Source organism: Balaenoptera musculus, chromosome 2 (assembly GCF_009873245.2).
Source record: "Balaenoptera musculus isolate JJ_BM4_2016_0621 chromosome 2, mBalMus1.pri.v3, whole genome shotgun sequence".
Lineage (NCBI taxonomy): Eukaryota > Metazoa > Chordata > Mammalia > Artiodactyla > Balaenopteridae > Balaenoptera > Balaenoptera musculus.
This window is the reverse complement of record NC_045786.1, coordinates 150531282-150543914: the sequence shown is the minus strand read 5'-3', so window position 1 is coordinate 150543914 and position 12633 is coordinate 150531282. Positions and strand designations below refer to the sequence as shown.

The 12633-nt window shown below is 43.4% G+C and overlaps 1 protein-coding gene across 6 annotated transcripts in view; it reads left to right on the top strand.

Annotated features, from left to right (window-relative positions):
• The window catches only part of TMED8 (transmembrane p24 trafficking protein family member 8), a 27284-nt gene extending 14651 nt beyond the window's left edge, over positions 1–12633 (top strand). Inside the window, exons 3-7 of one of the 6 annotated variants that reach the window (XR_005018800.1) lie at positions 5153–5282; positions 7358–7484; positions 7886–8191; positions 9482–10476; positions 11075–12633. Coding sequence is in view for 3 of the 6 variants with exons in the window: in XM_036843849.1 (XP_036699744.1) it covers positions 5153–5282; positions 7358–7484; positions 7886–8191; positions 9482–9699 (781 nt within the window). In the remaining 3 variants the exon portion in view is untranslated. Of the gene's footprint in view, positions 1–5152; positions 5283–7357; positions 7485–7885; positions 8192–9481 lie in introns of all 6 variants that reach the window. The other 5 variants (XR_005018798.1, XR_005018797.1, XM_036843849.1 and 2 more) reach the window with 5 other exon arrangements.

Sequence of the window (12633 nt, the reverse complement as noted above, 5' to 3'; positions counted from 1 at the left end):
CCCAAAAAAAAAGAAAGAAAAAGAGTGTCCACAGGTGGACTTTCAAGAGAACATGTGTTTGGTTTTTACCCATAAAAATGCACACACACACACACACACACACACACACAAACACAGTGTTGGAGGCAGTTTTTTATTATGTAATTTTCAGATTAAACCACGATGATGATCTTCAGGTTGTCAGTCTTAATTTCCCTCTCCACCCATATCATCCTCCTGCCATCACTGATATCAGAGTATATAGCAGAAAGGGAATAGTAGCACTGAGCCCTAGAATAAGTGGAAGCCACGAAACATTAATGGAATAATTAATGAAAAACTTATTTTGGAGAATGCTGAGCTAGTGAATATTATAGTCCAACTGATCAGCTCATGGTGCAGTATTGTCCAGTAGAACCTGTGGTCTCCATGCCCCACCCAAAGTTGATTGCTGGGGGTGGGGGTATGTCAAGGCTTCTTTTTCTTTTGGCTACGCCACATGGCATGCAGGGTCTTAGTTCCCTGACTAGGGATCGAACCTGTGCCCTCTGCTGTGGAAGCGTGGAGTCTTAACCAGTGGACCACCAGGGAAGTCCCATGATATTTTTAAAATGTTATTTCTTAAGTAGAAATTCTCTCCTCTTACCTTTGTATATGATATAAAACTTTTTCCCACAGAATTCAGACGATGGAAAATAATAATAATTAATATAATTTTAATACAGTTGGTGATAATAATATAATAGCCACCCTTTATTGAATGCCTCTCTGTAATAATGATAATAAACTAGTTACTTTTTATCAAATATTTCTGTTTGCTCAATACTGTACTAGGTGTTAAAATGTATTATCTCAGTTAATCCTCATAACAAACCGAATAAAGTATTTTTTTTAAGATGAGGAAAATGAAACAGTGAATTTAATAATTTTCCCAAGTTCACACAGCTTTAGTTTTGTTTACTCTAAAGCTTATTTCTCATAAGTAGCAACAGAAGGGTTTTGAGTTCTATGCTTAGAGCTACTAGGTTATTACATATAAGGATACTTTTAGAAGATATAGCCTCCTCCAGGCATTGATTATTTGAGATAATTCATGTTCTCATCAAATCCTGTGAGAAGAGTGTCCTTCTGTCCTTCTGTTTTCCTGCCACCACCCTTTTTCTGCACATGTTGATTTTTGTTTGTTTGTTTTGTGGCCACGGCCCATGGCATGCGGGATCTTAGTTCCCTGACCAGGGATCGAACCCCTGCCCCCTGCAGTGGAAGCGCAGAGTCTTAACCACTTGACCACCGGGGAAGTCCCTGCACATGTTGATTTGAAGTATCCTTGGGGGATGGCTTTTGGTACAGAGCTGATTTTTTCATCCTAAGAGTAAATAAATTTTTTGAGTGAAGAATATAGACTATTCTTAGAAAAAAGGAGATACAAATTACAGGTTTTGTTTCTAAAATCTAATGTGTGAAGAAAAAAAATCCAGCATGCATGACGCCTGAAGTCTGGTGTTTGTGTTTTGTATATTTTAGAAATGGAAACGGCATGACTCTCGATCTTTTCTAGTGAGGCTGGCTGGCCAATCTCTCCCTCCCTTTGGGATGGCCTCCCTGCTCTGGGTTAGCATAAACCAGAAGGCTTACAGTGAGAGTTTTTCCTTTACATGGTTTATCATCTGCATCAAGTGATTTGCAATTTATCTTTCCCAAAGTACCTTTCACTAATTCTTCAGAGCATAAAATGCTAATGTGAATATTGAATTTATGTAGCTGTGCATGTCCTGTTTAAAATATTTTTTAAATAAGCAGAACCATATTTGTGCCAAGTAGCATGCACAAAGGCAAAGAAGAGGCTACATTTCAGATGCCACATACAGTAAGGTCAGGCTGATGGTCAGATTAACTATTGTGTTCTCACATTCCGAATAGTTCTCTTTTGTTCCCCAACAGAAGTTAACTTATTCATTTATTCATTCAACAGATATTTATTCAGAGCCTGCTATTACCTGGCAGTGTTCTAGGCACTGAAGATACCACAAATGAACAGACAATCCACATCCCGGGTCTCATGTAGCTTATATTCTAGTGGGGGAGGTAGATGGAAAAAAAGTATACATCGTATTTCATAGAATCTAAGTTGTCATCAACTATAAGATGTACTGTTATTTTATATACCACCAAGAAAGGAAAGAATGCCCAAGATAGGCTAATAAGAGACCTCCCGCAAAAGCCTGCACCTTCAGTGAAAAGAGAAGCGAGGAAAGAGATTGCTCCACACAGAAAAGGAGCGCAGGGCAACTTGAATGTCTCAACCTTGGCGCTGTCTAAGGCGGGAAAAATACCTCCCCTGAGAATATGAGCCACAAGTCTGTTGTGTAAATTCACTCTGCCAGTGTGGTCCAAACAAAACTCTTAAACAGAACATAATTCAAGTCACCTCAGTTGGTAGCATTCCCAAGCCCTGGCAGAAGCAAATGCAAATCCCCTGAGGAGGGATTCCGTGTCACTCCAGGCCCACGGCAGTTTTAAGATACCACCAGTTTTTAGGACATCCTGTATTTCAGTTGTATTAAAATCTGAAAACAAATATGCATCTCGCAGTCAACAAAATATGTTATATAATATGTCAGGCAGTCATCAGTGCAGTGAAGAAAAATGAAGCAGGGTAAGGGTGTAAAGAGTGATGAGCCAGGGAGGGGAAGCCTCTCTGAAAGTGATGTCTGAGCAGAAACCTGAAGGACGGAAGGAAGCCCTGAGTAACTGGGGGAAGAGTATTCTAGGCTGAGGCCATAGCAGGCCCCCAGACCCTCAGTGGGGGAGTGCTTGAGGTGCTTGAGGACTCTCAGAGATTCAACGGGCCATTGTGACTGGCGTGGACTGGGCAAGGCAAGAGGAGGTCATTCTAGGAGATGAGGTCAGAGTGCAAAGGGCCTTAGGGTTCCATGCGACAAGCTTGGCTATGGAGGCTGTTAGTATAGAGGGAGTAAGACCCAGTCCCTGCCATCAAGCTCACCTCCTAATAGAGGAAGAGACATAATAAGTAGTGCCAAGGAACCAAAATGGACTCTAATTTCTGGGTTTAAGGGAATAAAATAGGCTCACAGCCTAGACCAATTTACAGTTTGCACAGAATAATCAACCACAGCTCTGATTTTCATAGTAACTACCTCTTGTTTGTTCTGAAGTAAATTGGAGTGACTTAGATATTCCAAAAGATGGCTCTGTTTTATCTGAAGAAGAGGTAATTTATAAACTAGGAGTGATCTTTCTTGTTTATGTTAAAAAAGAAAGAAAGAAAGAAGAAACTAATGAACTCCAAAATAAGCCCTCTGTTTCCCCATGCAGTTTGTAGTGCTGTTTCCCAGTTGTTTGCTCAGCCTGTCTGAGGAAATGGACGATACCCTAAAGCAGCAGTTCTCAAAACTTTACACTCTTAAAGTTATTGAGGACCTCAAAGAATTTTTGTTTATGTGAATTATATCTTACAATGTTTACTATACTAGTAATTAAAACTAGAAAATTAACAAATAGTTATTCATTCATTTAAAATAATAAGGAACTCATTACATGTTAATATAAATAACGTCTTTAATGAAAAACAATTGTTTTCCAAAGAAAAAATAATTTAGTGAGAAGAGGGATGTTGTAAATCTCTTTAATGTGTGTCTTAACAAAAGACAGTTGGATTCTCAGATCTGCTTCTGCATTTATTCTGTTGTGATATCATATGTCATGTAGTCTCTGGAAAACTCCACTGTAAACTCTTGAGAAGATGAAAATGAAAAAAGGCAAATAATATTTTAGAATTATTATGAAAAGGTTTTGACTTCACAGACTCCCCTGAAAGAGTCTTAAGGATGCCAGGGGTCCCTGGACCATACTTTGATAACTGCTTGTCTAAAGACTCCACGCCACCTTTTGTTGGCAACAGATTTCCAAGAGGCCTGGGATATTGTGCTACAGCCCCAGCTCTTAACTCATTTTCTAGTCTCTCCAAAGCCAAAAGAAATGGAAGAGAGCATAAATTATTCCCTTGCTTCTTTAAAATCAACTATTAGAATAGTGGTTTTCTTTTTTTTAATTTTATTTTTGGCTGCGTTGGGTCTTCGTTGCTGCCTGCGGGCTTTCTCTAGCTGCGGTGAACGGGGGCTACTCTTCGTTGTGGTGCACGGGCTTCTCATTGCAGTGGCTTCTCTGTTGCGGAGCACGGGCTCTAGGTGCGCGGGCTTCAGTAGTTGCAGAACGTGGGCTCAGTAGTTGCGGCACGCAGGCCCTAGAGTGCACGAGCTTCAGTAGTTGTGGCATGTGGGATCAATAGTTGTGGCGCATGAGCTTAGTTGCTCCATGGCATGTGGGATCTTCCCAGACCAGGGCTCGAACCCGTGTCCCCTGCATTGGCAGGCAGATTCTTAACCACTGCGCCACCAGGGAAGTCCCAATAGTTGTGTTTTAAGTTATTGGGATAGTAGATTAACGTGCTTAAAAAAGTGAACTGGGTGTGCTATGGATATCAGCGATAGGGTGTGAATGGAAACGCTGAACTGCTCCTGGCGGAGAGGGTTGCCTTGCTAATCAGTCTGTACTTCCTTTGTTTTGTGATCAGTTTCTGGCTTAGGCGAGGCCTCCTCCCTTTGCTTCTAACAGCAGCTTTACGTGTGGAACAGAACTGGGATTCTAACACTTCTTTTGTTGAAATTCTGTGCGGAGCAAATGGCTTGGGCCCCAGAGTGAGGAATAAAAACCAGACCTGCGGTCTATCTCAGATGACTGAGCTGTGTGTTTACCATGGTTCTTGGAGCCTGGGATGCGGTGTTGTCAGTCCTGAGCCCTCACATGCTGTCACTGCTTCATTGTAGGCCATTTCAGCCCTGGGCAGTGGTCAGCTGAAATGACGGTGGGCCCAAATGCCAGAGGAAAGCAGGGCTTGGGGCTACCCTTTGAAAGTTTTTTTTTCTTTCTGAGTTTCTCCAGGACCATTGTGCCTTTGGAAAGAGTCCTTGAGGGGAATTCCCTGGCGGTCCAGTGGTTAGGACTCCACGCTCTCACTGCCAAGGGCCCGGGTTCAGTCCCTGGTTGGGGAACTAAGATCCCACAAGGGAACTAAGATCTCACAAGCCGCACGGTGCGGCTGGAAAGAAAAAAAAAAGAGTTCTTGAACTGACATGCTCTCTTTCTCTGGGAGGCCACAGATGGTATCTCCGGTGAGGGAGGATGCCACAGAAGATCAGCAGAAGGCAGCCGGTGCCATGGAGGCACAGGGCTCGGTGGAACAGGAATTGCTGTCTGCAGACCAGGCCCAGGTCCTCAGCAAGGTAGGGCGCACATTCTTACTCTCTCTCTGAAAAGCACTAGTTTGTGGCAACAGAATTTAGATGCATTTGGATGGGTTGGAATTAGAAAGCACTGTCATCTCAGGTTTAATTATTTGGGGAATGATCATGTGTATCCTCCCCAGGGCCCATCACTGTACTAGTACCCAGTAAGCATCTTTTCAAAAAATAAAGTGTTATAATGAATGTTCCCATGTTGTCTAAAATCCACTCGATGTGAGGAAACTTTAACCATTGGATTATGTGTTAGTCTCAGTTTTCTTGTGGTAGATCTACTTGGTATTTATGGTAAAGATTCCATAGAAATGGTACCAGTAGTAGTGGTCTCCCTGCCATGGAAGGATGGGTTGTTTGTATCATTATTAACATATATATTAGAATAACAAATGGTGTCAGTAAAGACAATGCTGAACGTTATAGTTACATTTGTATGATGCTTTAGAGTTTACAAAGCATTTTTATCCATAATACAATACTTCATTTACTCCTGAGAACAACCTTGTGAGATAGGTACCATTATGTCCCCATTTTAGAGATGAGGAAACTGAGGCTAAGAGCTGTTAGTGACTTTACTAACTCTATGCAGCTAATAAGTTGCAAACTAAATCTTTTGTTTAACCTTCTGTAAGAGGAAGGACTCATTCAAGCAAGTTAGTCAAAGTCTGATTTACCTCATTTAACATTGGAAGTAAGAGCTGAAGGACTTACTCTTCAGAAACAGATATTATGAGAAAATAGTCTGGGAGGATTACAGCATTCATTTATTCATTCATTCATTTATTGCAAATATAATTCTGATTCCTTAACTGGACTGCTGTCTCACTGATGTGCTCTTCCGTGTTGGCAGTAGGCGTACATTTCTTCTTGAGTTGCTTGTCGACTGCTTGGAGAAGGAGCAGGAAATTAAGGCATAATAGCATGAAATAGGGGAATGGTAATCTGAGTGGTTTGAAGTGAAACCCACTAGGGAGAGACTGCAGGCTCCTGCCATGGGTCAGTGAGGGCTTTGAGTATTGAGTGATATTTGCACTTATGTGCAAGTTAGATGTCTGGCAGCAAATATACTGTTTATTTTTTTTTTTAAACCTTTTAAAGTATAGTATTTAATGGCATTTAATACATTCACAATATTGTACAACCACCATCTTTATCTAATTCCAAAACATCTTCAGTACCCCAGAAGAAAACCCATACCCATCAAGCAGTCAGTACCACTCCCCTTTCCTTACCTTTTCATTTTTTTTTTTTTTTAAACATCTTTATTGAAGTATAATTGCCTTACAATAGTGTTAGCTTCTGCTTTATAACAAAGTGAATCAGTTATACATATACAATATGTTCCCATTTCTCTTCCCTCTTGCATCTCCCTCCCTCCCACCCTCCCAATATACTGTTTAAATGCAAATCCTGGGGCTGGTCTAAGGTGAGATTGTGATTATTTATACAACATTGTTAGTGAATGAAACAACCTATAGGGTAAGACATCCAAGGTGTGCCATGGGTGAGAGAGAGAGACAGAGACAGCCAGAGAGTAGGAGCCAGATTCTCTCTCTGCAGTACTTTGGTGAACTGATTGACAGTGACCTGGAAGTAACCTTTGGATGGAAATTGTAGCAGGAGGATGTGTGGCCGAGTGAAGGTTGAGCTAAAGCCCAGATGCAAGAGCTGTCCTGAGAGGAGCCGAAGGGAGGGACTGCAGGCATGGCCCAGAAACGCTGGGCCCAGAAACGCTGTCGATGGAAAAGTCAGTAGCAAATTTTGAGGATGTTCGTGGGCAAGGATTTTATGAAGAGTCTGAAGTGGGAAAGTTGCAAAAAGCAGGAGAGAACAAGAAAGAAGCTTTAAACTAGGGAACATGTTGATGGCATTAAAAAAAAAAGTTGGTAGAATTTATTAGCAACCTGTAGCTGGAGGAGAGAGCAGGAATGTTGACTAGCACTCAGACTGTGAGTTGGGAGAGTGGAGGTAATAGGGCAGGGGAGGCAGCCTTCAGGTGGAAAGAGGCTAATTGGAATCCGCCTTTATATATGTCCCGTAACCAGAGTTCTCTTGTGCAGATGGCCAAGTACCATGGTCTGCCAAGGTCTGGGGACATCGTTATGATCCAGTCTGAGCACACAGGAGCTGTAGATATTCTTTCAGCTGATTTGGAATCTGCAGACCTTCTGGGGGACCACAGGAGAGGTGAGAACTTTGGGGGTGTGGAAGGTGTTTTTTTTTTTTTTGGTTCCCAGTGGGTACTTAAAGAAAGGCAGGCAGACAGATGGAAGGAAAGAAAGAAAGGAAGGAGAAAGCATAAGATTACATAGGTGATTATATTACAAAAGGAGGAAAAACAACTAGTGTCTGAATATTACATTCTGGATAGAGTACCAGGTATATATATGGTACTTAAAGAGACCTATTTCTTAAGCTGAGTAGCTGACCCACCTCAGGGCAGTGCTCTCTCCTTCCTTGTGAAAAGAAGTCAGGGAAGCCAGTAGGAAGAATGTCTTCGACTATGACAACCTCTCTGAGCAAAATGCCGGGTGTGGCAGCATTTCCTCTGGGTTTCTTTCTCAGTAGTAAGCTGCCTGTCCTTTCAGTCTCCCCACCTCTGATGGCTCCTCCGTGCATCTGGACCTTTGCCAAGATGAAGGAATTCAAAAGCAAGGTGGGCAAAGAGAAGAACAGCCGTCTGGTGGTGAAGCGGGGTGAGGTGGTGACCATCCGGGTACCTACCCACCCAGAGGGGAAGCGTGTCTGCTGGGAGTTTGCGACCGATGACTATGACATTGGCTTTGGAGTTTACTTTGACTGGACCCCTGTAACCAGCACTGACATAACGGTGCAGGTCAGTGATTCCAGTGAGGATGAGGATGAAGATGAGGAGGAAGAGGAGGAGATTGAAGGTAAATTTAATTTTAACATAATTTGCAGTTTCCTTTTCTGTCTCAACCTAATTTGCAGCGATCACTTCCTGTGTTGTACCAGTCATCCTCTTCCTGAGAATGCAGGTGAAGAATCCCTTTCAGCATGACAAGCTAAGTTGAGTGATGCAGGTCAAAGTCAGACCCTCAAAGAACATTCTGGTGGGGTGGCTTTGATGCCTTAGTGGGAAGCTTCTTTTCTTTTTAATCAGTACCTAGCCATGTCCCCCAAGATCTCCTTGGGGCCAGGGATGGATCGGGGGCAGGGAAAGGGGTGGGTCCGTGCTGGTGTATGTATGGGCAGTGTTTTTCAGATCACATGTATAAATCTGAGATTATTTTATGTTTCTCTCTTACTTGTGGGATATTTACATTTATTCTTGGTCTGGAACCAAACTGAGTGATTACAGTTTGCTAAATGTACCCATTCTCTCCTCCCTCCAAACTGTCACAGCTGGTTGACAAGAGCAGTTTTAAAAATAGTCTGTGTGCTCTGTTCCAGCTGTTACTTGCAGCGCCTACTCACATGGCCCTGAAGCTGCTTTTGTTTGTTTGTTTGTTTTGTAGATTAAGAGTAGGTTCTAAGCATTAGCCTTATTCCTTTATTTTCCTGTATAATCTTACGGGAAAGATTAAGTCATTAAGTCATTCCCTTAACTTGCTTCTTCATGGAAAAGCAGGTCTGCAGGGAAATCAGCATGTATTCAGGAAGGAGGAGAACCTCAGATCTTATTTGCTGTCCTTCAGGGGGACCAGTAGGAGTTCAGGGTCACTCCATATAGCACTTTCACCTGCATTTCCTACCTCCTTTACCTAGTTCTTTTACCTGTTGGATGAAAGGATGTCAGAATTTTCCCTTCTAAATATCTTTTTCTCCCCCTTGGAAATTTCCAAATACTCCTGGAGCTAGGAAGGCTCTATAAGGCTAAATCATTGTTTCTCAGTGCAGATACTGTTGGCATTTGGGGTGAGACACTGCTTTGTTGAGAAGGTACTATCCTGATATTTAGCACTCCTGGACCCTTGAGCACTAAATGCCCCTATCACCCAAATGCTGTGACCCGTATCACTGTGACCCATATCACTGTGACCCGTATCACTGGTCACTCTGATGGCCCGAAGGCCACCAGACATTTCCAAATGCCCGTAGGAGGGCAATAGTATCTCCCCTGGGTGAAAGCCACTGGGTTACCTGGTCCATCTTTTCACCCTCAGGTAGGTGTATTTGGTCTCTGAGCTCATATCCAGACACTCTGCCTTTTGCTCATGCAGACCCTGTCCCAGCTGGAGACGTGGAGCGAGGCTCCAGGAGCTCCCTGCGGGGCCGCTATGGGGAGGTCATGCCCGTGTACCGGCGGGACAGCCACCGAGACGTGCAGGCCGGCAGCCACGACTACCCTGGCGAGGGCATCTACCTGCTCAAGTTCGACAACTCCTACTCCCTGCTGCGCAACAAGACTCTCTACTTCCACATCTACTACACCAGTTGAAGGCCCGCTGGGACGGTGGGTAGGCGGCATTCACTGGCTGGAGCAGGCTGCCAGCTGGGGCCTCTTGTTTTGGATAGGCAAGAGCTAAAAGTTGAGCGTGGGGCTCCCGACCCTCACGCCCTGGCTGGCGTGCCTGACTGTTGACCCCATGTAGCTTTTCCCCCTCCCAGGCTTCTGCAGATGGTGGTATAGTGCCCCTGTTCCGCGGTCCCTGACTCACGCTCTTCTGGCTTTAGACTCCAGCAAAATCTCTCTGTGGAGAAAACCATCAGGCAAAAGCCTGAAAGGAAGTTGGGTGTTGCCTTTTAAAAATAGGTTTGTTTTGGTACAAGGTGTATTATTTCAGTTGCTGTTCTCTTCTCTTCCAGAGCCTTTATTGCAGATGTGTTTAGTGGCACCCACTCTCTTCACTTTTTGAAAGGGCTGGAAGAGGGCAAAGCGCTTTGTCCATGAAGGAGCCCAGTTTCCTGGATGGAGAGAGCTCTGTCCAGCCTCTCACCACTGCCATGTTCCCACCTGCGGTTTCTCTGTGGTCTCTAGCACGGGCTGGGGGCCCTCGCTGCCTTTGGAGGGGTGCTACTAGTCCTGATGGTTTGACTCCGCCTCCTTCTCTCCTCTTTTCCCTTTTCTAAGTCTGCGTCTTTGCCATTACAGCAAGAACTTCCATGCAATCCAAAATGATCACTGTAGTCTATGATCTTCTGGGAAGAAAAACTGCCTCCATCACTCCCTATTTCAAGAGGCACTGGTGGTCGAAGCGGAAAGGGTGGAAATTAGGTACTGGATTGATGTCAGAACCCACATTTTTGAAAGTCAAGTATTACTAAATTATTATTTTTTGTATAATCAAAGAAGGAGGGGTACAATCTGAGAGAGGAGGTTAAAAAAACAAAACAACACTCCAGATTCCCCACGATTTTTTTTTTTTTTTTTTTTGGTCTTTAGGAGTGTTATTTAGAAATTTTGCTTTGGCACCAGTCAGATTTCCAGAGTTTCTGGATTTAGGTTTCTTGCATTGAGGGCTCAAAGCTTTTGGTGTTCAGAGTCTCTCAGGAAAGGTGATAATGAAACTTCACTGTTGCTGCTGGTGTATTTGTTCTTTAGTCCCTGGTGACCACATTTTCCACCCTGTGAGCCCTGAGGCCCAGGGTGCTGCAGCCAGTGTCACCAGAGCAGTAGGGTGTCCAGGCCCCCAGCAGAGGAGGGGGCAGAGAAGGGACCACTGCGATTATCCGTACCTCCTTCTTTCTTATCCCTTGTGTCAAGCCTGTTACTGCCTTAGGATTCTGAGGAATAATTAGATTTATTTATTACTTTATTTATTTTTAAAGCACATTTCATTTTGCCTTGGAAACAGTTTCCGTCTGTTTCTCAGAAGGCTTCCATCTGCTGTGAGCCATTGAGGGCACCTCTTCTGTGGAGTTAAAGCTGACGATTTCAGGAGGAGTGGGGAAGGGCTGATGTTGCACTCCTGCAGGTCAGTCCTGTGATGCTTTGGGAGGAGTCCGCCCCTTCTCAGACGGACGGGTTACGCCAGCTTACCCCGGCACTCCCTGTTAGGAATTCTAGATTGTGAGGGGATCTGCCCATTTGCCCCAGATTGTGCAGAGGACTTGACTAGCCAACCAGAGGCATCCTGTGATTCTAGGACTTCAAAGTCCTTTGCCTACTCTGAGGAGTCAGCTTCTTCACGATGTGTCCTTTAGCTCATTCATTCCTTGTGTGGGTGCCTCACACCAAGCCTTCCCTCTGCACAGAAGCAGAATCTCAAAGAACAGGGCTTCTCACAATAGATCTGTAGTGGCACCTACGTTATGAACAAAAGGGCGTTACAGCCGCACCTTCTGTTCCTCTAGGGGCAAAGCCCCAAGTAGGAGAGGATGCTGTGGACCACCATAGCATCCCCATCCTCTGAGCGGCCTCATACCTCCATTATTTTATATTTGAGTGCATTTTATAGAGGATTATACTGGCCCAAATTTATATACCCTGTAAGAAGTTAGAAATTATTTTAGTGACTGCCTATTTGGGCAGTGAAAGCAAACTTGCTGTGCGTCATCCCATCTGGTAGCCGTATGACTGCTCTTTTCATCACTGAAGTTGAATCATGCCTTAGCTAATTGAATAGAATCTTTATAAAATAATTTTCTACTGAGCTGTTCTCCAGTCAGCTAAAGCCTGGCTTATTTTTCCTGTTTATTATTAACTTCTGACTTTCTCTTAAAATGGAGCTGTCAGGCCATTGGAAGCTCCCTGGGATAACATTTATTGTTGTTTATTTTTGCCATCAGAGCCTGTACTTATTTTCTTTGGAATCCTAGTTCTGTGGCATCAGGGAAGCCTGAGGGACTTGTTCCCATCGCCTCTGTGTGCCTCTTATTGTCTGGTCACTTTTGAAGTCCTGGACATTGTTACATTTCATTCTGTACTGGTGTTTCATTAACAGTCAGTGCTTCTTTGATCCATTCACAAAAAATAGGTAAATTAATTCACCATCTAATTAATTCACTATCCTGTATTAAGTATCTGAAATTATTGAACTTTAGGGACAAAATATTACTTACCGAACACAGGTAATTACTGAGAATTTCATAGTCCACCAGACCCTAAGAGGTATCACTTCCTTAGTCTCTCCCTGTCTGAGTTTACAGAACCAAACAATCAAATGAAAATCGTTGCTTTCACCTTCACCCTCTTCTTTAGAGGATAAATAAATATTAACATACAATGGAAAGAAGGTACTTCACAGTAGGAGAGAGACTGGAAGTCTCTCCACAGAGTGGCTGAGTTCTTAAGTTTCTTCAGTTTGTTTAGTTTTGCTACTTTGTTGAGAGACAGGGCTTTTAGAAAGTTTAGAGTATTAATTTTTCCCAACATTTTATTTTGAAAAATTTTCAGCAAACAAAATTTAAAAGAGGGCTTCCCTGGTGGCGC